Source organism: Sylvia atricapilla, chromosome 16 (genome assembly GCF_009819655.1).
Source record: "Sylvia atricapilla isolate bSylAtr1 chromosome 16, bSylAtr1.pri, whole genome shotgun sequence".
Taxonomy (NCBI): domain Eukaryota; kingdom Metazoa; phylum Chordata; class Aves; order Passeriformes; family Sylviidae; genus Sylvia; species Sylvia atricapilla.
The window spans coordinates 6,029,097-6,053,916 of record NC_089155.1 but is presented as its reverse complement, the minus strand read 5'-3'; the positions used below and the strand labels follow the sequence as shown (position 1 = coordinate 6,053,916).

Sequence of the window (24,820 nt, the reverse complement as noted above, 5' to 3'; positions counted from 1 at the left end):
AATGTCTGTGCATATATATATGTATATGTACATATATGTGTATACATATATGTATGTGTGTGTATACACACATATGTGTGTATGTATGTATGCATATATGTATGTATATAAAATTACGTATGTAGGTAGGTATGGATGGATGTATGTATATAAAATTATGTGTGTATGTATGTAGGTATATATATATATGCATGTATGTATGTATGTATATAAAATTCTGCCTTCGTGGCTCACGGCCGGAGGCAGTGGCCTGTCGTTGTCACAGAGGATGAGGTGGAACAGAAGGGCAGATGTCCCATCGGCAAGAGTCCCCGGGCGCCCCTCTCGCGGCACGGAGCAGGGGCCGGTGATGGAGGGAGCCCGGGTTTGGCCCACGGCCGGGTTTAGCCCACGGCCGGGTTTGGGCCCACGGCCGGGTTCGGGCCCACGGCCGGGTTTAGCCCACGGCCGGGTTTAGCCCACGGCCGGGTTTGGGCCCACGGCCGGGTTCGGGCCCACGGCCGGGTTTAGCCCACGGCCGGGTTTAGCCCACGGCCGGGTTCGGGCCCAGGCCGGGTCGGGCCCACGGCCGGGTTTAGCCCACGGCCGAACCGCAGCAGCGCTGTCCCCGCCGGCGGCTCGGGCCCCGCCCCGCGGCCATGGCGCAGGCGCGGCCGGACCGTCACTTCCGAGCGGCGGGGCCGTTCCGGGGCGGCGGGGCCGGGACGCGGCTGCTCCGCGGGAGCTCCGGTAAGGGCGGGCTGTGGGCCTGGGGGCTGCTGGCCTCGGGAGTTCCGGGGGCTCTGGTACGGGTGGGCTGCGGGGTCCGGGAGCTCCGGTACGGATGTGCTGTGGGCCCGGGGGTTGCGGAGCCGGGGGCTGAGGGGCCTGAGGAGCCCGGGGGCTGAGGGGCCTGGGGCTGAGGGGGCTGAGGAGCCCGGGGGCTGAGGGGCCGCGCAGCGTCTGGCGGCCCCTGGCAGTCTCCTCTCTCCGGCGCTCGGGGTTGGGTGCTCCCCGGCCTGGGCTGTTCCCGGGTGAAACGCGTCCCTGGGGACGATCCCGGCGGCCGTCCCGGGTAGCCAGGGAAGGTGAGGTGGGAGCGAGGCATTGAGAGTCTGTCAGTGCAGGAGGAAGGTGGATGTGGGTGACAAGTGTCCCTGTGGCAGGCGGTTCTGTATGACAGCCAGGAGCGGTGTGATGTGCTGTGAGTGACTCTGAATGTGAACTGCTCAGCAAAATAAAGCCTTGTTTCCCTGCCAGCCCCAGCTACAGGAATTATGGCAGGCTCATGGCTTTCTAATTCTTACTCATCTCTATCCACTTGTGACTGGATTTGGAGTTTCAGCTCCCAGGTCAGACATACTGGCATCACACTGAAAAGTTGAAATTAGATTGAGCCAGCCTCAGTACCCATGCAGTGCTGGCATAGGAGTGTGTAATTTTCTTACCTGCTCATCCAGTCTGTGCACTGCAGCCATTTCTTATATTCCTGAGTGCTGCTCCTCCTGAATTGCTCAAAACATTCACGTGGGCAGAGGTGCTGGTAAGTGCATGCATTGCCAGAGAACAGGGAGCTTCACAGAAGAGGGTGTAATTTGACCAAATTGTGACAAACTGGGATGTTTGCTTTGCTGTAGTTTCCAACTAGACGTAGGAAATAAACATTAAGGCAAATTAAATGCAGTGTTTTGCAATGAAGCTGTGTAATTGTGTATTTTAACTTTATTTGGTTAAGTTTCATCCAAGGCAGCATTCTACCTGCTAGGTATGATAAAGAGATTAGAGTAACTTGCACTTTCTAATCCTGGTAGGAGAATTAAAATGAATCGAGTGCCTTTACTGTAATGGTGGTTCTTGGAAAGGCAAGTCTTTAGTTGGGAAATAGAGGGATACAGAACATAATAAATATGTAGACAGTCAGTGTGGTTCTGAATCTGTGGGTTTGTTTGTCATGTGCAGCACTTGTTTTTTTACAGATTCCTGCTGCATTATGTCAGGAGAGAGCGACTGCACCAGGACAAGTCCGTCAGCAGGGTCTCCATCAGACAGTGAGCTCCTGCCAGACCGGCCCAAGTATGTCTGTACCCTGTCTCCTGATCTTGTGACCAAAGCCCGGGAGGAGCTCCAGGAGAAGCCCGAATGGAGGCTCCGAGACGTGCAGGCACTCCGAGATATGGTGTGCAAGGACTACCCCTCCCTGGGGACGTGCCTGGACGATGCTTTCTTGCTAAGGTTCCTCCGAGCCAGGAAGTTTGATTATGATCGAGCTCTTCAGCTCCTGGTGAACTACCACACCTGCAGGAGGACCTGGCCAGAGGTGTTCAGTAACCTGAAGCCATCTGCAATCAAGCCTGTCCTGGAGTCAGGCTTTGTCACTGTGCTGCCTCACCGGGACCCGCAGGGACGCCACGTCGTCTGCATCCGCCCAGGTACGCAGTCCTGAGGGTCTGTTCCCTGTGCTCCAGGTGTGTCTGGGCCAAAAGCCTGTTCCCTGCTCTCCTGTGAACAGTGGTGACTTGCACAGAGCATGTGGGCTCTCTCAGATTTGGAAAGCTGACTGGGGAAGGCACATGCTGGTCCTTAGCCAGCGTTATTCCAGTTCCTTTTCCTGTGTCAGCAATAACTGTGGTCAGGGCAAAATGAAAATCCGGTGAGGTAGGTTGATGAAACATTAGGCAGTTCAAGAAAAATTAATACACAGTAACTCAAATTGAAGCAGGGCTGCCGGCCTCCCCTTAGAGGTTTGTAATTTGTTTTTACAATAAACACAGAGAGAAGCCTATAGCTCTGATTCCTGTGTAAATAATCAGAGTCTTTCATGTGCTTTTGGTGCTGCCAGGCTTGCTGTAAATTTCTCATCATTCATTCTCCTCTTTTCCATTTACCTGCCTTCTTTCTGAGCTGAAACTGTTATTAATGAGCTGTGCTGGGTGGAGAATGGGGTTCTTAAAACCACTGCCTTTGCTCCCTGAAGTAAACATGAGTTGCCATTTACCTCTTGCTTAAGAAAGGCTGCTCTGAACTAGAACTGTGGCTGTACAGACTAACTTTTGAGTCCAGGAAAACAGAAAGTCAGTTTTTTGGAATGTGTATTGTTAGTTTATCTTCACTCTCCAACTTACCATCCCTGTCTTGTAACCTCAGACAGATGGACACCCAGTAATTATCCGATTACTGAGAACATTCGTGCCATATACTTAACCTTAGAAAAACTCATTCAGTCCGAAGAGACCCAGGTGAATGGAATTGTAATCCTGGCAGACTACAAAGGAGTCAGCTTATCTAAGGCGTCTCATTTTGGTCCTTTTGTAGCCAAAAAAGTGATTGGAATTCTTCAGGTAAGACCTGAACTGGTGGGAAAATGAGCTTGTGCATTGGAAATGACTGCTTCTGTGTGTAGAATTCTTGACTGTGTCACCACAGACTTCACCATCCTGGCCTTCACTAGCAGAGTTAAATATGTTTCTGCACAACCAGTTTCTCACACCCTTACAGCCAACTTACCTCACTTGCCCCCTTTTTTTTGACTTTTGCATCCCTAAAACTAAATTTGCATTAGAAATGCAGACTTTGAGTTGGAACAGACAAAAGCAGTTCTGCTAGGTAGTAGTAAGATGAAAGAGATCAGATAATTGCAGTTAGAGAGGAGACAATGAGGAAATGGCCTGATATTTAAAAGGTTCCTGTCAGCCGAGATGGAGCCAACCATGGGGCAAGTGCCCCAGCAACTCAAGTGCTGCTGCAAAAATTTTAAGAGGACTTTTGAATGGGTGTGATTTGAGGAGGATTTCCATCCATGCCCTGAAGGGAGAGGCTTCTTTAGCACAGGGGCAGCAGGAGAGACAGTAATGAAAACATCTCTGCCTGGTTGTGTGGAAGGAAAGTGTTGGAGAGCAAGGGTGTAAACACAGTGAAGCTGGACAAAACGGGAAGGGGAAAGGATTCAGGAGTAGCCTGGCCAAAGTGGCAGGGTGGTCTGATGATTTCAGTTGATGTTGATGCAGTCTGGAGGGGTGAGATGAGAAAATGTCTCTCAAATGGGTTCATTCCATCATTACTTTTGCTCTGGCCTGAGCTGGTTATGTCCTTTATTGTATCCATGGGGGGATCAGGAAGGGTAGGGTGAGTCAGGGGAATGTATGGAGGTGAGACTCATGAGTTAAGGAAGGCCTTTACATTATGATCTAAATGTGTCATTTAACTGTAAGCCCATATTTAATTTGTACAAATAAAGCCATGAGTGTCCTGCTGTTCCTACTGGAAGATATTCACAAAACAATAGCTGGACATGGGGAAGGACATAAAGGTATGGTGGAATATAAATGTGTTGCATCAACCTTGCTGAGCTGCAGCTCCTGTAAAGATGAGGTAATTCACTTACGTTCCTATGGAGAAAAATGCTCCAGCAGTGCCTCTTGTCTGCTTTTCACTCCAAGCACTGACTGATTTGTATATGTAGAGCTGGTTATAGGGGAAAGAAATGTCACTGAGTCCTTAATTGCTGATCATGAGCTTTTGCATATGAAAAATAATTCTGCAAATAAATTTCTGCAGCAAAAATCCCAAAATAAGCTGTTGTTTTAAACTGTCCTGTATGGGAAACAGTGTGTCCTAGTGATATTAGATTCCTTCTTCACTTAAAAATACATTTTAGAGTGTCTTGGGCACCAAGTCTTGTTGCTGGGCACACTGTTGGAAGCAGCCTGCTCTGGCACTGAGTGTGGTGCACTCCGCAGGAGCTGCAGCCATCCCTTTGTGGCTGCATCCTTATCAGGGCTGGGCATAGCCAAAGGACAGGGATTATCTCAGTGTTTTTGTCAAGGGAGATAAACATCAACATTAGAAATGAGGATTTACTGACTGCAGTGTAGTTTTTGATGGAGGTTTTCTTGTCCCTTGACTTGGTTTTTATGCTCACAGATGTCATGCTAGGACTGCTCTCTGTAACACATTGAATTTCTGTTGTTGTATTGGTTTCTGTTGGTACCTCAGATTAAAGCTGGGGAGCCAGTGGGTTTTGCTGGTAGTCAGTCTCAGGACATTTCAAAAAGAAGAAGATGGCAAATGTTTTTTAAACCGCATTGTAAAAATGTTCTTTACCCTTCAGGATGGATTCCCCATTCGAATAAAGGCTGTTAACATAATAAATGAGCCTCGTATATTCAAAGGCATTTTTGCAATCATCAAACCTTTTCTGAAGGAAAAGATCGCAAACAGGGTAAGGATCTATGTGATTTTAACGTTAATATTAATGTTTTTAAGGTACTTGCTTGGCCACTCCTATGTAAAAAAAAAAAAAAAAATCAAAAATACAATACTTGACAGTTAGAAAAGTGTTGGTGCCTTTTTACTTTCTGCCTTAATTTTTAAAAATATGCCTGTTGGGAAAATTCTCTGCAAGACAGAAAGTTTGAGGAACTCAGTAGGGCAATAATGCTCTGTATCCAGGGCATTATCCCTGTGGCTGGATTATTTCTGCCAGTAGCACTTTGTTCATGACGTGGTGTCACAGGGAAACTCTGTTGCCCTTTCCTTGCTCTGTGCAAGGGTCCTCTGTGGCAGCAGTGTCCTCTTCACAGGAGTGTGGTTGCCAAGGATGATTTTTTTCCCACAAGGATAAGTACTTTCAATCCCATAAGTGAATTTGGGGATGAACTGAATTTGGAAGCTCAGTCCAGGCACATGTCAAGTCTCTCTTGCTGGAATTTAATCTGCACAAGGTGTGGATTTTGTCTCAAGACTTCTTTCACTATTGTGTCTGCCTGGTCCTGCCCACTGTTCTATGCTGCCACTTGCCCATGAACACATCACTTCTTGAAGTTGTTCTTTAGCTCAAAATAAGCTTGTTAGCTGACTGTTCCAGCAGTTTGCTGCAAAGTGTTTGATGTGCGCTTTTAAAGCTCTTTTGCTTTCTTCTTCAGTTTTTTCTTCATGGCTGTGATCTGAATTCCCTTCACCAAAACATTCCTCCAGTGATCCTTCCTGAAGAGTACGGCGGTACTGCAGGCAAGCTGGACATCTCTGCCTGGAACGAGCTGCTGCTGGCCTCTGAAGAGGATTTCCTGCATGATTTCTCAGAGCTGGTGCTCCCGTGTGACAGCTCTCCCCACGACCTGCTAGTGAGTGGGGATGCTGAGGAGAAGCAGTGTGATGATGCCCTGCGAGGGATGAAACCTCAGCTCTATTACTGTTACTAACAGAGGGAAGTTTTCCAGCACAGTTAAGATCTGCTCTGCTAGGTGATGTTGTGAACTCTGCCTTACTCCTAAACCTGCAGTTTAGGGACTGACTGCTGAGGCACTTTACACTGTAGAACCAAAGGAAGCTGGAGAGGGCACAATGGGGGCAGGGCAGAGTTCAGGGAGGGTAAAAGCAAAGAGCACAAGTTATGTAGAAGACTTGAGGCTCATCAACCTCTGTGTGAATGGTGCAAAGTGGCCTATTCTTTCTAATGATAAAGGGAAAAAAATATTGCAGATAGGTAAGCTTGAAGATTTCATGTCCCCATCCGACACAGGTGAAAAGTAAGGATGATTTACGAGCTTTGTGATCATCTGGTCCCTTCCCCTTCTGCAAACACCAGTAATCCAAGGCAAGAAAATGGCTTTTGAACCCCTGCAAATATAATTTGTAGTGAAGATTGCTTAAAACCACAAAAGTCTAACTTGGCCTATCCTCTGTTATGTGGTTCAGATTGTGAGTTGGTGTTTCTGAAGTATCTCAGTGAATATTTGTTTCAAATTAATACAGAACAAAATTTACTCATGAATGGCTGTATGGAGATCATCTCTTAAACTTCTTCACAGTTGGAAGAACTGTGATGGATTAACTATCACAACACCTATACCAAGGTTTATACAGCAGATGCAATCTTCATTTTCAGAAAACAGCAAGTTTTTCAGATCATTTACTAAGGTTTTTGATTGGACAACAGCCTCAAATAATGAGGTTCAGGACCAAATAAAAGAAAGCTGTGTCAGCCACCTTCCCACATTGACAGTTCTTTTCTGGTTGAGATGAGGAATTGGGTAAGTACCTCACACCCAGGATGTGTGAGGACGTTTTGTAGCAGTTGATATGTGATGTATGGAAGGCAATACTTCATGTAAGACAGCAAAGTGCTGCTTTAGCTTGTTACTTTGGGCTGAATTTGAGTTTTAAGTCTGTGAAACCAAATGCAGACAGGCTTTTAAAAAGCACATTCTTAAATTTCCTGATATCGTAGCATTTTGTTCACTGTGCTTGTCAGCTCTTCTGTGAAATGTTAGAACTTGGTTTTTAACTTTGTTGACCTCTTTTGTCTTTGGTTGTCATATTCCTGTATGAAGTTAGACTTGAATCATCTCTGTGATGTTTACCCATTACTTGTATGCCTGTGCTTCTAGGTCTTTGTCTAGAGACAGAACTAACTGATGTCAAACCAGGGTAAGATACTTGTGTCTGAATAAGCTGTTCCCACTCCCCAAGTTCATTTTGTTTAATGGTCTTGAATTAGAACTTAACTCTCAGCACGCTCTTTGCACACATTTTTCTGCACAATAATGGTGTGGAGATGGGAAACCTCACTAGGACAGGGAAAGCTCAGTCTGTTACTTCAAGGTGAAATAATTCACTATTTGGTGGAAAAGAACATCCCTTCTAATTTGGAATTTATCACTAGAGCACTTTCTCTGGATGAAATCTTGATTTAGTGCCAAATGTGATTATAGGCACCAGTTACATTTCTGTAAATATAAAACTAAATTATCTTGAGGATCTCAGACATTCATTTTTCAAAGTGCCAAACTCTGTTTTGAATGTCTTTCTTCCTCTCAGCCCCCTTGCAGCATGACTGCACTGCCAAAAGGAGACTCCTCTACGACTGTAACCACTTCCTGACCTGGCAGCAGACCTCATCCTGGAACTGAGGGGTGACAAATGCCACACCTGTCATCTAACATTAGGAAAAAAAGACTGAGTTCTGAAAAGGGGTAAAACCATGAAGCTTTTTTCCTTTTCTGGGTGGCAGTTTAGAATCTGTAGGAGCAGAAAACTCATCACATGAACAGTTGTAGATTAAAGGTGTGAAGAGATTAATTTTTCCAGTGAAAGCATCTCATTTTTCTTACATTTAGACATCAACTGCAACTCCTCTTTGATAACTGTTACCTTTAGTGCAGGGAAAAAAAGAAACTACCATTTTAATCTATATATAGTAAGGAAAAGGAGTACTACTAGGCAGCTCCTCCTTTGTGACTAGAATATGTTCTGTGTTTTGCAGAAATTAATTCCATTTTTTGCCACCCAGAAGCCAGTAGCACACAGCACCAGGACTTGGACAGATAAGTGGCTGCCCACACTGCTGAACTGCTAGAACAGAGTGGTGCCTCTGTTGTTTTAGTGCCTCTTAATTCCAGTCACAATGTACAGGTGAAAAAATCAGAATGGACCATCTAACCTAGAGATGAAGGCCTGACTGATAGTCTTTCCTTAATTGTGTTGCAGGGTTAGAAGTGAGGGTTTATTGACTGTAGAAACAGCTACTCTCATCCCCTTATGTAACTACTAGAGATAGAGGTTGGATATTCCAATTCAGTGTCCTTCAAAAAGAAATAAATCTAGTGGTGTTCAGCAGAAGGCTGAGGAACCTCTACAAAACTCATCCTTTTTCAGGCTGTTTTATTTTCTTGCATGCCTTAAATAGTAGGCAGACTAGATCCACCTCACCCTCTTCTTTCCTCTGCTCACTAAGAATAAAGAATATGGTTTAAACATAGTAAGTGAGGTTACATGGTTGTGCTGGGGTTGGCTGGGGTGGAATTCTCTTCACAGGAGTTGTTGGTGTGGCACTGTGTGAGTGAGCAGACACAGTGCTGGCTGGGCTTAAACCACCACAATTGCCAATGCTGAAAAGTGCTAGTCTTGTGCCTCCAGAGCTTTTTTCTTAAAGCTGGCTCCTGGGCAGTGAATGTCAGGCTGCTGAATTAAGCCAGGCTTTATCAGGCATCTCTTATTTCTAATTTGCTGTTCCTTGGCTTTAGAACTCAGCCAGGATTGCAGCTTTACTTGAGCTGTGCCTCTAACCCTGAAGTATCTCTGACCAGTGCTTGGCGTGTCTTACAGAAAGCACAGCTCTGGCTTATGTGTGACTGGCTACAGAGCTGAGAATGTTCTTTGAGCTGTAGCACTTCATAGCAAAGAAATCAGTTTGTTCACAGAATTTCTCACGTTAGCTTTTGGAAAATAAATGTTTGTGTCAAGTATAGCATCTTCTTATCTGCAAGTTAAGGGAATAGCTAGGAAAAACTTACAGGAGGGGGTAGTTTTTTTTTTTTTTTTTTGCTTGGGAGTTGTTTGGGGTTTTTTTACAGCACAACAACCACTTTTTTCCTTCTTCCCACTTGAAATAGTTTTGTTTTCCATGGTTCTTATGCCTTTCCCAGTACATAAGCCATCCCTACCAAATCCAGCACATAATAAGGATACTTGAACTGCATTGGCATTAGGTGGCACAAAAGGTAGCTGCAAACTGTACATAAAAGTACTTGAATTTATACTCTTGCAAATGGGTGTTATGAGCCCTGAGGTATTTTCAGGAACTGGCTGAAGTATTGTTTTTGTTAAATCTCATTTTGGCATGAGTTTAAGCGTTGTGTTATTCAAATATTAATTTTGCCTTCTGTTAGATGTGGGCCTAGAGGTGTTGGGTGGTTAAGTGTACATCTTATTTTGATAAAATTTATTTTTATATTGCATTTTATAAAACAAAGTCGTCAAAAATGTGTAAGTTTATGATGCATGAGTGGGTGATTAAACACATTGTAAGAGCTGCTCATTTGAGATTTTCAATACATTTGTCTTGTGTCATGTTGGGATATTTTACTGTAAACATCAATAACACACAAGTTCCACATTTACACACAGTTGCAACTACACATAATCACCACAGCACTGCATTAGCAAAAGGTGTTCCTCTCTGCTGGAGAACACAAGTTTACTTGAACTGAGCAACTTCAAGGACCAGGATTTGACATTCACAGACTCACAGGGAAGAGAGTGTTTGTTTCAAAAGGAATAGGTCACTTGGTATTTCCTGCATAGAGAAAACCCCCAGTCACATCCACCTGGACACTGCAGCATCATTCATACGGTACTTTCCACTGGAGAAGTGACTGCTGTTTCTTAAACACTTCAACAGAGCTGGGTCACTTTCAGTAGTTAGTCTGCTTTATTCAAATGAGTTTACAGTGCAAATGCCTTTAGAGCCAATAATAATTCCATGTATGTGACTTTTATTAAGCATATTGGACAACTGAAATCAATCAACCAATAAGCTCTATCTTTCCAACATAATCATAAAGTCGATTAAGCTACTCATACACTTACCACTCTATTTGGCAAATATCCTTAAAAAGTAAGTTACCACAGAAATTGCCTCTTAAAAAGAGCAAGTATGTCTTAAAAAGAATTAAGAGTTAACCATTTTTTCAACTTCAGAGTTCTGTTCTTTTGGTGAGGAATAAGGGTGCTTTTTGCCACAACACAAAGTTAAGTAATTTAAATAAACTTTTCTTGTAAATAAACTTTAGCAGTGGAATGTAGAAATCAAGCAGCATGGCTTATACTTCCAGAAACTGAAGCATGAGCATAATAGTGCATTATACTGATTATAATTGTTCTTTAAAATATATATACTTCATATTTAACTAAATGTTAACTTCCATTCAATAGAAAGTTGTGGCTATTGGACAGAACAGATTTCTTTTGTGCTTTAACAGCACAGCTGTAGTGAATTTTATAAATGCAGTAATAAGATAACCCTGGTAAAAGTTAAAATAGAACTGATAATTTTGATGCTGCATCAAGCATTATGCAATATGTAACTCTCTATCCAACTGCATTTTAATACCAACATAAGAAACAGTAACTAAAGCAATAAATGAACATTTTGGCTTTTCAGCAAAGAGTTCCCCACTTTGTAAGCTCAGACAGGTTCAGGAACTTAACTGAAGTCTCTGTTAGTAAGGACAAGAGGAGCCACTAAGGTCCAAAGGTAGAGAAGCAGACAAACCCAGCTGGAGGTTATCTTCACCCACACGGCTGGCCACTTGCTTGTCATGGTTTTGAAATCTGCATCAGGGCTAAAAAGTAAAGAAGTCCATTAGTAGACACAGAAAGCACCTTCCACTGCTCTTTGGTCCCTGCCATATGAATCTGAAGTGAGGGCAATTCCTTGAGACACTCCAATGCCAGAGCCTTTGTGAGAACACAGTGAGACAACTAAACCAGCACTTTCCTGTGGCTCCTTCACAGGCTCTTGTTCTTGGAACCCAGTTTTCCAGCCTGCTTGCCCACGCTGATGTGCTGCTGTTGAAATAAGTATTTGCATGAGCTGTGCAATAGACTCTGGTGGCTCTTGATCTCTAAGTGATTCATACAATGCCCTGGCAGCAGTGGTTCTGAGCTGACGCAGCAGACAGTATGTCCAAGTGTTTCTAACAGATGTGGGAGATCACAGCTCTGATAAGCAGCACATCTGGCTGTCCCTGCACATCTTCCCCAGGAAAAAGGGCCACTAACAGCAGGCTGGCTTCCAACAAACTTTGCAGCCTTCCTGCTACTCGTCCAGCTGAAGAATGGCTGCCACACTTTCTGCCCTTGCAGCTCTTAGGTAGTGCCCTGGAACCACAGCTGCTGATTGTGCTGTGCTGCCTTCTCACATCTGAATTCAGTAACACTAAGCTGAGATGGCACAACTCTGAGGCAACTGGCACAGGGACAGCACCTTCACTGTGGCAGGAGCAGCCCACAGGGCAGGAGTCTCCTATCCACACAGAAACACTGGCACACAGAACCCATCTCTGCCCATCTGCCTCTTACCTGTACCAGTTTGTGAGCGTCATCATGATGTAAAGAGAGGCCAGGAAGAGCATGAAGTGGAAGAAGGTGTAGCTGTACTGAACCCCATCCTTCTCATTGTCCGTGACACGGCGCACGTCCCCCTCCTCAGCAGCGCTGCTGCCTGTCCCCACAGGCTCCTCCAGGAAGGCAGTGTCACTGCTGGACAGGGTCAGCTTGTTCACCTGGCTGTTGCTTGAGGAGCGGATGCTGCAGTGCAACCCAGAGAGAAACGTGGTTAACAACTCCTTTTACAGCTGTGTTTGCTAATAAAGCAAGCAGTGGACCACAAGGAATGTCTGGGACTAGCAAATAATATGCTATATATGCAATATGAAATTCCTCCAACTGTTTTCATCCAAGCTTTTGTTAGCCTAATTAAACAGCATTCCTAGTCCCAGATCATAGCAAGGTGTGGTTTGGAAGGAACCCTAAAGATTATCTTGCTCAAATCCACCTGCTGTGGGCGGGGACACGTTACACTAGACCAGGCTGCTCCAGCCTGGCCTTGAACACTTCCAGGGACAGAACACCCACAACTTCTCTAGACAACCATTCCAGTGCCTCACCACCCTCACAGTAAAGAATTTTCCCCTAATATCTCATCTAAACTTACTCTTCCAGTTTTAATCCATGTCCTTGTAAAAGTGTCTCTCCACGTTCCTTGTAGGCTCCCTTTGGACACTGGAAAGCCACAATTAGGTCACCCTAAAGCCTTCCTTTCTCCAGACTGAACAAAAGCTTTTCCAGCCTTTCCTCACAGGAGAGGTGTTCCATCCCTCTAATCATCATCTAACACATGTTGTTCTGTTATCTGGATTGGGCTTACAAGGCTGATCCTCATGCCCAAAGCAAAACACAGGTTTATGAGCCACATTTGGCCTGGGGCCTGAGACAGCAGCTGGCTATGAATAAATGCAGGTGCATTTTCCACTAGACCCAGATTCAAACAAAAGAGGCAGACAAATCCCAGTTCTTTATCACTGGATAGCAGTGCAGATCCTACCTGGAATACAAGAGGCAAAGGACAAAGATAACCAGTCCAACAACACTCTGGGCATCCCACCACTGCAGGGACTTGGGCGGAGCAGGAGTGGCAGGTGGGGCAGTGGCATTGGCTGGAACAGCTGTGGGTGCAGCTATCTGGGTGATGATATTCAGCAAACTTGGGTTACAGTTTCGTTCTGAAAGGGATTTTTAAGGCAGATTAGAGAGATGAGCTTTACCAGCATTCAGCTAAGAAAACATGACAGGTATGCTTGCAATTTTTCATTCCCTTTAACTGCTGATCTCTTCGATTCTCCAGAGGCAGAAATTACCTGCAATATTTTTCCTGCCTGTGAGCTAGACAAGGGTATAATAAATAAATAACATCAGAATGCCCTGACACTGTTTCTTTTTCCCCCCTTACAAACACCCCAATTTAGTTCTGCAAAGAGGCAGTTTGATAGTTGCAGTCAAGTCAGCTTTTCAGCCTCAGTGGATTTGATCTGGACAGATCAGCAATTCCCACAGAGTGATCTGTAATAACCATCAGCAGCTTCTGCTTTCACACTAAAATATGTGACTCAAGACAGCATGTTGCTTACCAGGCTCATTGGACATGGCAGCCCAGGTGAGGTACATGGTGTAGAGTGTGATGACAGAGGACTGCAGGAGGCCAGAGCGAGGCTGATGTTCCTGTTCCAAAGCAGAAGAGCAAGCCAAGGTCAAAAGGGCAAGTTTTACCTAGAGTTGGATAGTTTTAGCCCACTGCCACAGATTAAACAATTACCAGCATGAAAACCATTGCTGTAGAAATGCATTGGGCTTTGTTCTGTGTTCAAAAGATTGGAAAAAACTCCTTAGAGTCATATAATTTATGCAAAAGGCAACTCAAACACAGAGGGAATAAGCAAACCAAATCGATCTTTTCTGTGCCCAACACTCAGTTATGGGCTCTTACTGAGTTAATCTCAACCTTTTCAAATAATTTTGTAGATGTGAGTCTAACATATGACTTGAGCAATACCAGTTCAAAATCAAGTAACATGGAACTTTCCTCTTATGTTAAACAAGCTTACCCCTAATTTCAAACCCACAATATTAAGCAAATAAATGTCCAGCTATTTTGATACTCCCTTACAGATTTCTCTGTTCTGCCAGGGCCTTCATCACTAAAACCATGCCAGCAGTCCTCCACACGGAAATAAATCCAAAACCACATTAGCTCAAAAATACCTCTCTTCAAAAAATGTGTCACTATGCAATGCAATGGTTTCAGAGCAACATTTTTTAAGTTCCTAACTAGCACAGCTACGATAGCCAAGTTTTCAAGTTCTTATGTGTGACTGAGCTGATACGACATCCCTCTCACTTCCCTGCTTGGTATGTCAGAAAAAAAGAGCAAAGTAATACCTGAACTTTTGGAAGGACAGAAACTATGGAGACAGCAATGCACAGGATCATGTTAAAGCTTATGAAGAACTTGTTCTCAGTGCAGTCATCAGGCTTCGTGTAGAAAACGTAGAAAAGAATAACAAAAACCAGGGACAAGGCATAGAACAAGCTTGTACAGGAGAACAGAGCTGGAGGAAAAAAATAATTACATTACACATATAAGTTCAATAGTAAAGTGGCTTCATGAACAGCTAACACTGCAATAAGACATCTCTCTTCCTCACTGGCAGTCTGGGTCACAAAACCAGACTAGCAGATGGCATTTTTGTAAGGTATGGCTAAATTTCTGCTTGGGCTCACTAAGCAGCATAGCTCAGAGGAAGGCCAGTGCTGCCATCAGGGGACCAGGACTTGCCTTTCAGCAGCAGTTTAATTAGTTCAACTGGTATGAGGCCACAGTGGCATAATGAGAGAGTGCTTTTTGCACACTTCTCATGGACATTTACCTGCCCTGGATTCCTGTGCTGGAGGTCACCCATTTTTGTTTCCACTCTGTTCTTTGCAAGAAGCTACGAAATGCTGCTGCAGCATTCTCAGCTCTGAGCTAAGAACCACAACAATTAGCACTTTGTAATTAGTAGCCAGCTGGGGAGCAGGCACCAAGGCACTCAGTGTGGTACTGCAGCCACTGTCAGGGACAGGACTGAGCTCCTGGGGGCACAGCAGGGGAGTGCAGAGCAAAGCTCAGGTTTGAAGAGAACCAGGCTCTGAGCTCTGCAAACCAGGCAAGTGTGGTTTATTGGGACTGCCAGATGTGCTACTCACAAGCCTAAACTATTTCGCATTTTATTGAACAAGAAAAAGGAAATACTGCCACTATTAATTTTAGATGTTTACAGCAGCGACTCAGGGACACTGTGGAGTTTAATTCTAGGTATGTCTGCAAACCAGTAAATGATATTCTGCAGGGTACTGGCCACTACAAGCAAATCCTTTACGGGTTAAGATTCTTACCTGCATACCAGCATTTAGAATTACCCTCTTCCATTTTCTCAACCCAGCTTTCATTCCAAGAGTGAGCAAAATCCACAAGTAGAACCAACTGGATAAGAATGAAGCAGAAGGCTCCAGAAACACCAATCCAAAACCAAGCTGGAAAAGGACACAAGAAAAAAAAGTTAGCTTTCATCACATGCGACCTACCTCTGTTGAAAAACAAAAATGCTCCTAATTATACTGCAAATAATGAAAAAAATTGAAACTGTAATTAGAAGTGCAGATGCTGTTAACCCCTTTGGCCTCAATCTGGCAGGAGTATGGAAGGAGTCCCAGCTATTCAGAGATGCAGCCAACACTGGTCAAGCTCAGCACGGGGATGTTTAGCCCAACACATTTTCTGAATGAAGGCAACATCTAACATGTGGCATCTTTGTGTATGTAAGTGCCATCATGCCATATTTCTTTGAGGGTCAATAAGCCCTTTAAGTTCCTCTGATGTGGCCAGACAGTAGAAGTTTCCCACACAGATTTTTCAGAGACTCTAGGGAAATATTTAGCATTTGTCAGTGTCCTGAATTGCCCCCAGTCTAGTGTCAGAAGACTCAGCTCAGTAGTGACTGTCTCATGAAGTAGAAAGTTATTAATAACCAAAACCTATGCAGTTGAAAAGGGATTTTTTATTGCCATAACTTCAGCTGGTCACCAAAATACTGGATGAACCAAGGTATTCCAACAAAGGTGAGCAGAAACTGCATTTTCTACAAGAGAACTCTCACTATTGCCAGGCAAATCTGTGAAAAGGGTTGAGTTTATACAAGTCAGAATTCCATGATGAAGATTAACTGTACCTCTTGTGAAAGGCCCTTCAGGGATATAAAATGCTCCAACCATGATAGCCACAATGGCAGCTATTTTGAAGAACCAGAACCTTTAAAAGAAGACAGATGTCATAAATATTGGTCTTACTCTACACAGTCAGTTCACACACAGTAGTCATGTGCTCCATGATCTGTAAGCAGCTTGGTCCTGCTCCAAGCAGGGCTTTGGATCATATGACCCTGCTGACCAGGGAGGCTGAGGACTTCTCCTCCCTGGATGGGGCTCTGAGCAACCTGGTCTAGTGGAAGGTGTCCCTGCCCACAGCAGGGGGGTGGGAGTGAATGATCTTAAGGTTTCTTCCAACTCAAACCACTTTATAATTTTACGATTCTATGCTCTCCAAAGGTCCCTTTCCAATTAAATGACTCTAGGATGATTCAGTCATCTAGCCCCAAACTAACTCAGTTAAATCAGGGAATTGGAAATCAGAAACCAGTTTTTGCTGGCTGAGTCAGACTGACCTTGAGAATGACCCAGTGAGTGCCAGAAGCAGCACAAGGTTGGAGATATAAACTAGCTTCAATCTGACATCTCTGTGGAAATATGGAGCACTGCCCTTTTGGTTACCCCACCTCGACCAGGACATTGAACATCTTACATCAATAGGAAGCTTTTAAGGAGACCAAAGCACTGCTCTGTACTGGGCCCAGAAGAAACCTGAGGCCATCCTTGTATGCATAAAGGAATTTCCACTGTGTTCAGCAGAGAAGCTGGAAGGAGAGAAGCAGCTGGAAGGGCAGCCAGCTGGCTCACACATACCCATTGTGTATCGAGGCTCTCGGGTCATTACTTGTTTTCACTTCTATCATGAGCAGGGAGAGGAGGAAGAAGAACACGGCCATGGCAAAGCTGACACGGTAGACAGCTCTGTACCCCACAAACACATCACAGCTGACAAACCCATCCAAGTGGGGGAACTGAGTGTGAAGCCCCTCGTCACAAAATCCAGGTATCTGGGTAAAGACACATTTCAGTGTGAATTTACATCTGCGTTTGCTATTACATTTTTTAAGTCCCGTAACAGCCAAGGCTTGCAGTCAACAAACTTCTAGGAGATCAGAGAACAAAAGACCTTGTGCTCAGACCTTATTATCTGTCTCTCCCCATGTCAGCACTTTTCACCCAGGAAGATTAAGATACCACAGCAGCAGGCCTCTGATAACAACTGACAGTATCCAGGTCTGGTCAGATTTCAGAGACCAGGCATGGACTAAAAAAGGAACATTCACTGAATTTGCTGTTTCTGCCAGAAGTCATTCAGTACAAGCAGCCCCTTAACTCAGGAACAAGGGCACTTGGGTGTTTGTGTCTCACACATAATCCATTCCAAGTAAAGGAAATCAATAGCCACAGGCACAAGTAATGGCATTTAAAGCAGTTAGAAAGAGGTTTTCCCCCTCCATACCTTTTTCAGCTGCTCTTCCATGCCTGGTGCCAGCATAATGCAGGCAAGCACAGTACTGAGGAGGAGGAGGAAGGCATAGATAAGACGTGTCACTGTCGAATTCTTGCTGTTGGGGCAACATCGGCACAGTAAACACGAGGCACCGCTGCACAGACAGGGAATCTGAAGGGCATTGACAAGAATAGTTAGGGCATTCCCCTCGCAGCTGACACCGGCGCGATAGGCGACACCGAGAGGAAAACCCGAACCCCATTTAGAGACACTTCACTCCCGGACCGCACAGATAAACCGCTAATCGGCGTTTAGGACTGACAGCGCGTTTGTGAACACCCGGAGATAACCGGGCTTATCGGCCTGAGCTGCCCCTGGGGCCTCGCCAGGGCGGGCGCCGGCCGCCAGCCACCCGCTCCGGCCAGGCCAGCCCCGGGAAGGACAAGGAGGGCTCCAGCCGGGCACCGCTCCGCTCCGAGGGGCTGGAGCGGCCTCAGCTCCGGCGGGACCGCGACTGAGCCCGCGACTGAGCCCGCGGGAACTCACGAGTGGTCACCCATCCCTGGCCCGACCCAGGGCGCCAGCGGAGGCACCGTTCCGGGCCAGACCCGCTCCCCGGGATGGAAGGGAAGGTTCGGGGTGTGAAGGGGCAGGTTTGGGGTGGGAGGGGAGCCCCGCACTCACCCAACTGGCCAGCGAACAGACCCCCAGCACGGCCCCCATGGCGCCGCCGCCGCCGCCCCTCCGCTTCCTGCTTCCGCCCACAGCCCCCGGCCTCAGGGGGCGGCGCCTGCCGGGCTCCGGCCCGAGCCGCCGCCGCCGCTCATTGGCTGTTTCCCAGCCCGGAGGCGGCCGCCGGCCAATGAGAAGGCGCTATGCAGCTACGCGTCAGGGGGAGGAGCGGGAGGGTCGGCGAGGGCAGGGGCGGGGCGATGTTGTTTATCAACACTTCTTCCGCCTTCGCCAGGCGGAGGCAGGACATTGACTGGTCGGAAGGTCACGAGTGGGCGGTTCCTGCAGCGTGGCAGCCAATGAGTGAGGTGGCTGGGCAGGCCGGCAGCCGCTCCATACCTGCCTGCGGCCGCGGGGGGCGCTCGGCGGTGCCTGGGCGCGCAGCGGTTGCCATGGCAGCAGCGCGGGCTCCGGGTGGCACCGGGGTGACACCGGGATGACACCGGGCCGCCCAGCATTGTAACAGGGGTGTTTTCCCGCCCCTGGGCTCCAGCGGCCCGCAGGGCGCCCTGGCGCGGCTCGTGATCCGGTAACGCTGCGCCCTCGGGCCCCACGGGGCGTGACCCGGCGCGGTGACAGGCGCCACGGCCGTGTGGTGACACCCGCGTCACCGCTGAGCTCACCGGCGGCGCCGACACACCCGGGATGCCGGAGTGACCCAGCGGGCAGCCTTCTGCCACTTCATGTAGAGCCTGTGTGGATGGTGGTGCGAGCAATGGCCGTGGCCCAGGGCTGGCGACACTGCTGTCACCTGCCCTGAGGGGGCCGCGGGCCTGCTCAGCCTCTCGAAGCCGTTTGACCGGGACAGAATCTGTAACTCGTTCCAGTCCTGAGCCATCGTGATAACAGACACTTTTTGTGTTTGTGCCCCGGAATTCACGTCACACAGAATGTTCCAGGTTGGAAGAGATCCATCAGGATCATCGAGTGTGACTTGTAGCCTGCATGGGACAACCTCGACAATTCTACCGTGTGCTTGAGAGTGTTGTCCAAACACTCCTTGAGCTCTGCCGGGCCTGGGGCCATGACCACTGCCTTGGGGAGCCTGTTCCAGCCTGTCCTCCGACATTTGGATGAGGAGCCTCTTCCTAATACCACTTTGCTGCCCCTCTTTTCCTTTGTGACTTGCTGAGCACTGAAGGGTGTCCGTGAATTTTGGGCTGTGTGGTTAAAGGGAGCTCTGGGGGGAAGTGGGGAAGCTCAGGAGCTTTTCAGAAGTGGAGTTTCTCAAGGAGACACTTTAGCAGCAGGTCACACCAGGCTCAGTTCATACTTGGGAGATGCACAGCTGCAAAAGCTACAGATGGGCTCCTTCACCGTGGAAGGAGAGAAAGGTAGAGGAGCCAGGTGAAAGGAGACGTGGTTTTGCCACTGCCCAGAGCACAGGGACCTCCCTGGGTCTGGATTCCCAGCACACTGCACAACTTGCAGCCTGGAGGAGTTGGAGAGGGACAGCTGAGTGATTTCACTCCTCCTCACTAAAGTCTGGGAGCAAATGAACTGGATGAGAGTTGGCTGTGATGATGTAACAGCACCGGGATTTGACAAAAGTTTGAACAGAGGTTTAGGAAAGCAGTTTGCATTGGTTTTAATTGGTGTTGCATGTTGCAAAATATCCCAGGGCAGGGTCAGAACTGACCAGCTGGGGTTACAGGATATTTTCTGGCTGTAGCAGTTCCAGCTATTGCACATCACTTTACACTCTGTCAGACCCTTCACACAGTCCCTGTCCAAAAAACCTGCTTCCATCACAGAAAGGCAATAGTAATCAGAAAGACAGCTTTACTGCCATTTGAAATTGCCAAGAAATGACAAAGATGATCCTGTAAACCTGCCACTTATTTTCCACAGCAGTTTTAACACTCAGAATATATGAACACTATGTTAACAGTATCGGCTCTTGCAATCAGCCTTATTCATGAGGACATGCAGGCTTCTTTCAGAAAAAGGTCACTCCATAAATCATCAAAACTGTGCTTCTTTCAGATAATAGATGAGCCTTTACTTTATTGCTAATGTATTTTTATTACCCTCCTGGTTGCACCAGCTGGATCTCTAAGAGAGCTTTTGCCATATCCCTGCTCCTTCACTGTTTGTTCCAATGAATGTACGCAGAATAAAGGCACAATCACAAATTCTGTGTTCCCAGTAATCCTGGGCAAATAATTCAAATATATTGAAATACCGTGTATTAGTAATGCAGTGATGAAACTCATCTAAATCCTGAACCTGCAAGTGTTTTCTTCTCAGGCAATTTATGAGACAAATAGTTTTGTTAAGTACTGGTGATCCTCCACTGGGTTATGCTGGGCAGAGACAAGGGATGCAGATAAAAAGCTTTTTCCTTGCACTGTCCACGTAACAAGAGATTTCCAAGTGCTCATTTTACTTCCCAGCATAAACCCCCTCTGATTCTGCATCACGTCACCTAAACCCTTACATGTTTAACAGGAGATAAGGATGAAGTCAGCCTAGGGACTGTCAGCTCTGGGAACAAGACAGGATATGGCAGGAGGTTATCCTGGTTTGTACAAAAATACCCTGCTCTGGTTTGTTAATCAGCTCTGACAGCAGAAAGAAATGGTGCATCCCTTCTGTATCTATATGTTACATCCCATACATATGTGAGTTGAAATGCCTAGAATAAACCCCTTGGAATTAGGTAATATTTAAAGGAAATGTGTCAGATTTAGTCATTTGAAAGCAGTTCTCTGCAGTTCCTTTGTGCAACTGAGCTCATAAAAAAAATGTCACTCAAGCTTGTGCGTTAGTGCTATTCTTGTTACTCTCAAGGGTCTCCTTTCTGTGATAACAGAAACGCAGAATTTTTCCTGATGTTCCCCTGAGTCTTTGAGGGTTCCTGCTTTGCATGGGCTGTGGTTTTGTAGGTAATAGATCCCACAGACACATTATAATTGAATAACCCTTTGACCATCCAGAATCTTTTAGTCAGGTGATGGGATCTGCGAATTGGAATGGCTGTACCAAACTGCCTGTAAAAATTAAAAAATTATAATCAGACATTGTCTGTTTTTCTTCAGCAGCATTGTCTTGACTCATATGCAGGTCTAAACACCTTACCGTGCTCTGGCCTGCATAAACTTCCAAATTTAGATGTATCAGCATCACCTTTCTAATATAATCCTCTTTATTACTGGACTTCTGTAAAGTGTTTAGCTTTAAGCTACATTTACATCTGCGCTTTGATTTGAGCTCCAGAGCATAAAGAATTCCAGTTTTCTTGGGACAACTGCTTTTCCAGCTGTTTAGTCCAGAATTTGAGTTGAGCTCTGCCCAACCATTCAGATTTTAACCAGTGCTTTGGGAACAGCTGTCAAAGCCCTCACCCATGAGGAGGTAAGTCATGAGATAATGGGCAAAATACTGCTGTGGCTGGCACTGCCAGCGGGTTTAATTAGTCTTTAAACAATCAGAGTTAACAGCTCCTACAAAATCACGATGTAGCAGCAGGGTAGGAAGTCCTGCCAAGTATAAATATTGTTGAGTTTGTGGATGACTTTCAGCAGTGTGAGATCTCACCGTGTGCTGTGTGTCCAGGGGCTCGCTCAGCACTGCCCTGCAGAGCCCAGGGCCAGCTCGTGGCTGCCATTCCCTGGGGACACACAGCTGAGTGGTGCCAGTGGCCTGGCTCATCTCTGCACACAGCCAGGCTTCACACTCACAGCCTCCCGAGAAAAATCAACCTAGTCCATGCCCTCCAGTCTTCAAATGCAAGCTGATTTCTCTGCAGTCCTTTGCTCATGATTTTATAAATCTCTTCTTCCCTTGACTGCGTGCTCTGTGACTGTATTAGCACCTGCCTCTGCACTTCTTAGACTCTCCATTTTCCCATCATGTCATGGATACGTGAGTCATCTTATTTGTGATCTGCTGAGCTGAGTGAGAGTCATAGTAGAGTTGTGTGCTCCAAGGCCATTAGTAACGCAGCTAAAACTTGCATAATATATTCTTCTGTGTCTAAATCCCTGAGAGATTGAGTAACTGTTTTCTTTTTCACCCCAAGTGACTATGCAACTGGATGAGTCACTGCTGTTATGATAGAGGAATTGTAATCTCTGTGTCTTTCCAGTTCTGTTTGGCCAGAAATTTATTTTATGGGACACCTTTGTTCAATCTCCTCTAAGTCTTTATATGTCACCAGAGACCTTTTCACTCTCTTCAGTTCACTTAGGATCATGTGCTCTGGTCTGGAAACTGCATTAGTTTAGGTTATTGGTGAAACAGATGGAGAAAAATGTTCACCTTAATCTAATACCCTGGAATGATATTACTGAGCTCTTTCATCTCATTATTTATTGAAGCATTAGTGAAACTTAAATGTATTGAAAAGTATTTAAATGAAATTAAATAAAAGCTTATGTAGAAAAAAAATAACAATAAAACACAAACAGAGATAGATTGGAGGGAATATTTTGCACAAAAGATCTGCAGTGACATCTGTGAATGAACCACAGAAGGCACTAGCAACAGATGGCTGGTAAAAAGGAGGAGGGAGTGAGCAGTTTCATGCTAGGTGAATGTGGTACCCTGCAAACAGCACAGGCTGCTCAGACAGGGCTCCCAGGGGTGCAGGATCTGACCCAGACAGCCCTGTGCTGATGTGAGGGTTGTAGCTGTCCCAGGAGGAGCCTTGGAGCCAGAGGCATTGCTGGAGCTGGCACTTTCCCCCATCCTGGCACAGCAGAGCCAGCACCAACCCCTGCCCTCTGGCAGAGCTGAGCTGGCCTCATCTTTGGTGCTGGAGCACCTCAGGCTGTGCAGGGCATTGAGGACTGTGATTTTATGTAGCCATTTCAAGACTGGGTAACCACAAAGCAAGCCAATCTTCCACCTGAGTGTTGCCAAAGAACACTTACAAACATTGCTGAGTTTAGAGTTTCAAATGGGTTCATGCCTTTTCCTTGCTTGATATATTATCATTTTATTAAGGCAGGATTTATTTCCCCTGTCTCTGTGACCCCATCTCTCCCCTGAGAGCCTGCACTGAAATCCAGCTGGCCAGCCTTTGTGTATCAGCTTCTAGTGAAACAACAGTGGGAGGAAAAGGCAGGAATTCTTCATTTAATCCTGCCTTGAGCAGCGACGAGTCGTGTGGCTTTAGGTGAGCCACAGGACTATGTGAGTCAATATGTAATGTGAGAAAATGAGCATATCCCAGAGTCATGGCAGACTCTGTTCATTCATCTTTAAATGCAGCTTAAAATCCAATGAATGCCTGACCCATTTTTTTTTTCTTGCACTAAAAAGAGCAATACAGAATCATACTGGCCATGATAATTTCTCTTAGCTGGAGATTTTTTTCTACTCCTTTTCCATTGTCCCCCCCCACTGCTGCTTTCCAAGATGCTCTGAAGCCAGTCAGATAGTTCTTTCTCATAAATCTTTTAAATCATGTAAATCCTCCCAGTGTACCAGCTGACATTTCAGATGTTGCATTTTTGCATTTGTGCCAGGAAGCTTTGAGCATGTTATAATTGCTTATGTTGTTATATTTTTTTTAAAAGAAGGCAAAACAGTTCCTTCCTCTTGGGTCTCCAGCAGAGACTGTTTCTCCTTGAGAAAAAAGCTCACATGATCATATAGATGCGTCAGATAAATCCCTTCCCACGTTTGATATTTGCTAAGTTGAATGATTGTTATTCCAAAGCCATAGCTAGGATGGTTGTGTGATTTAACATCTCCAAAGCAATTTTTTCTTCTCTTCACAAGCTTTAAAGAAATAGTCTAAAAATTAAAACCTTCAACTTAGAAAGACTAAGTAACCAAACACTGTTAGCCGTGTTATCTTCACAAATATTTCTCCCTGTTTGTTTGTTTAAAGTTGGCCAAGAGTTCCAGAAATACTTTTAAGATAACAAAAATGGGCATCCAGCTCAGAAAGGAACTCTGTATTTAGAAACTCTGAAATACTACTGCGCCAGGGTTGTGCTGTTAACTCTTTTCTGGTTGTTCTGAACCTCCGTGGCACTGGGGAATGAGTCATGACGTTCTTTTTTATCTAACTGTTTTTCCCATCCTAGATGATTTAGAAGAAGTGAACTGGGGAAGTCTAATAATACAACGCCATGCCAGTCACATCTCTGGGTTCAATAGGGTTGTTGCCCAGGAGGGTGTAAATCAAGCAGTTTTGCAGAAGGCAGCGCAGGGCAAGGGCTGACAAGGCTCAGCATTCACAGCATCCACGTGCACTGAGGGCAGAAACAGCCACAACCTTAATCCTGGAAAGGAAGGAAGGGGAAGAACTGAGGGCTGAGTGTTGGTTTATCAGAGGATCTTACAACCAGCTTCCTGCTGCAGAGCACACTTGAGCAAGCTGAGCTGCAAATGCACGCAGTCGTGTGAAAGTGCACGTTAAGTGTGTCGTGTTCCTGCAAACCCGAGCGTGTCCATAGGAAACAAAAGCAGGTCACTGTGCTCAGCATGACACACACAGGTGTTTCAGTGGCAGGAGCAGAGTCATTTCTCCTGTTACAAATAATAGTTCAGTTCTGAACTTCTTGGCTTTTTGAGGTAATGGCAGAAGTTTCTTCAGACTCTACAAGATGACTTACAATTTTT

General features: G+C 45.8%; 2 protein-coding genes across 4 annotated transcripts; one reads left to right on the top strand and one right to left on the bottom strand.

Annotated features, from left to right (window-relative positions):
* Positions 1–681: 681 nt before the first annotated feature.
* On the top strand, positions 682–9,788 carry TTPAL (alpha tocopherol transfer protein like). Of its 2 annotated transcripts, none has more exons than XM_066330622.1 (5): positions 682–729; positions 1,956–2,408; positions 3,124–3,317; positions 5,087–5,197; positions 5,901–9,788. In XM_066330622.1, exons 2-5 carry the CDS (start codon positions 1,970–1,972, stop codon positions 6,174–6,176), a joined length of 1,020 nt encoding a protein of 339 aa, XP_066186719.1. In that variant the 5' UTR covers positions 682–729; positions 1,956–1,969; the 3' UTR covers positions 6,177–9,788. The 2 variants fall into 2 exon arrangements, with proteins under 2 accessions (XP_066186719.1, XP_066186718.1); XM_066330621.1 differs by lacking the exon at positions 682–729 and adding an exon at positions 1,008–1,522.
* Positions 9,789–10,167: 379 nt separating this feature from the next.
* On the bottom strand, positions 10,168–18,346 carry SERINC3 (serine incorporator 3). Of its 2 annotated transcripts, XM_066330619.1 has the most exons (10): positions 18,194–18,346; positions 17,519–17,680; positions 16,873–17,066; positions 16,083–16,162; positions 15,250–15,387; positions 14,254–14,423; positions 13,446–13,536; positions 12,863–13,040; positions 11,839–12,066; positions 10,168–11,099 (listed from the first exon to the last, which is right to left on the bottom strand). In XM_066330619.1, exons 1-10 carry the CDS (start codon positions 18,230–18,232, stop codon positions 10,961–10,963), a joined length of 1,419 nt encoding a protein of 472 aa, XP_066186716.1. In that variant the 5' UTR covers positions 18,233–18,346; the 3' UTR covers positions 10,168–10,960. The 2 variants fall into 2 exon arrangements, with proteins under 2 accessions (XP_066186716.1, XP_066186717.1); XM_066330620.1 differs by lacking the exons at positions 16,083–16,162; positions 16,873–17,066; positions 18,194–18,346 and having other exon boundaries at positions 17,519–17,813.
* Positions 18,347–24,820: the final 6,474 nt, after the last annotated feature.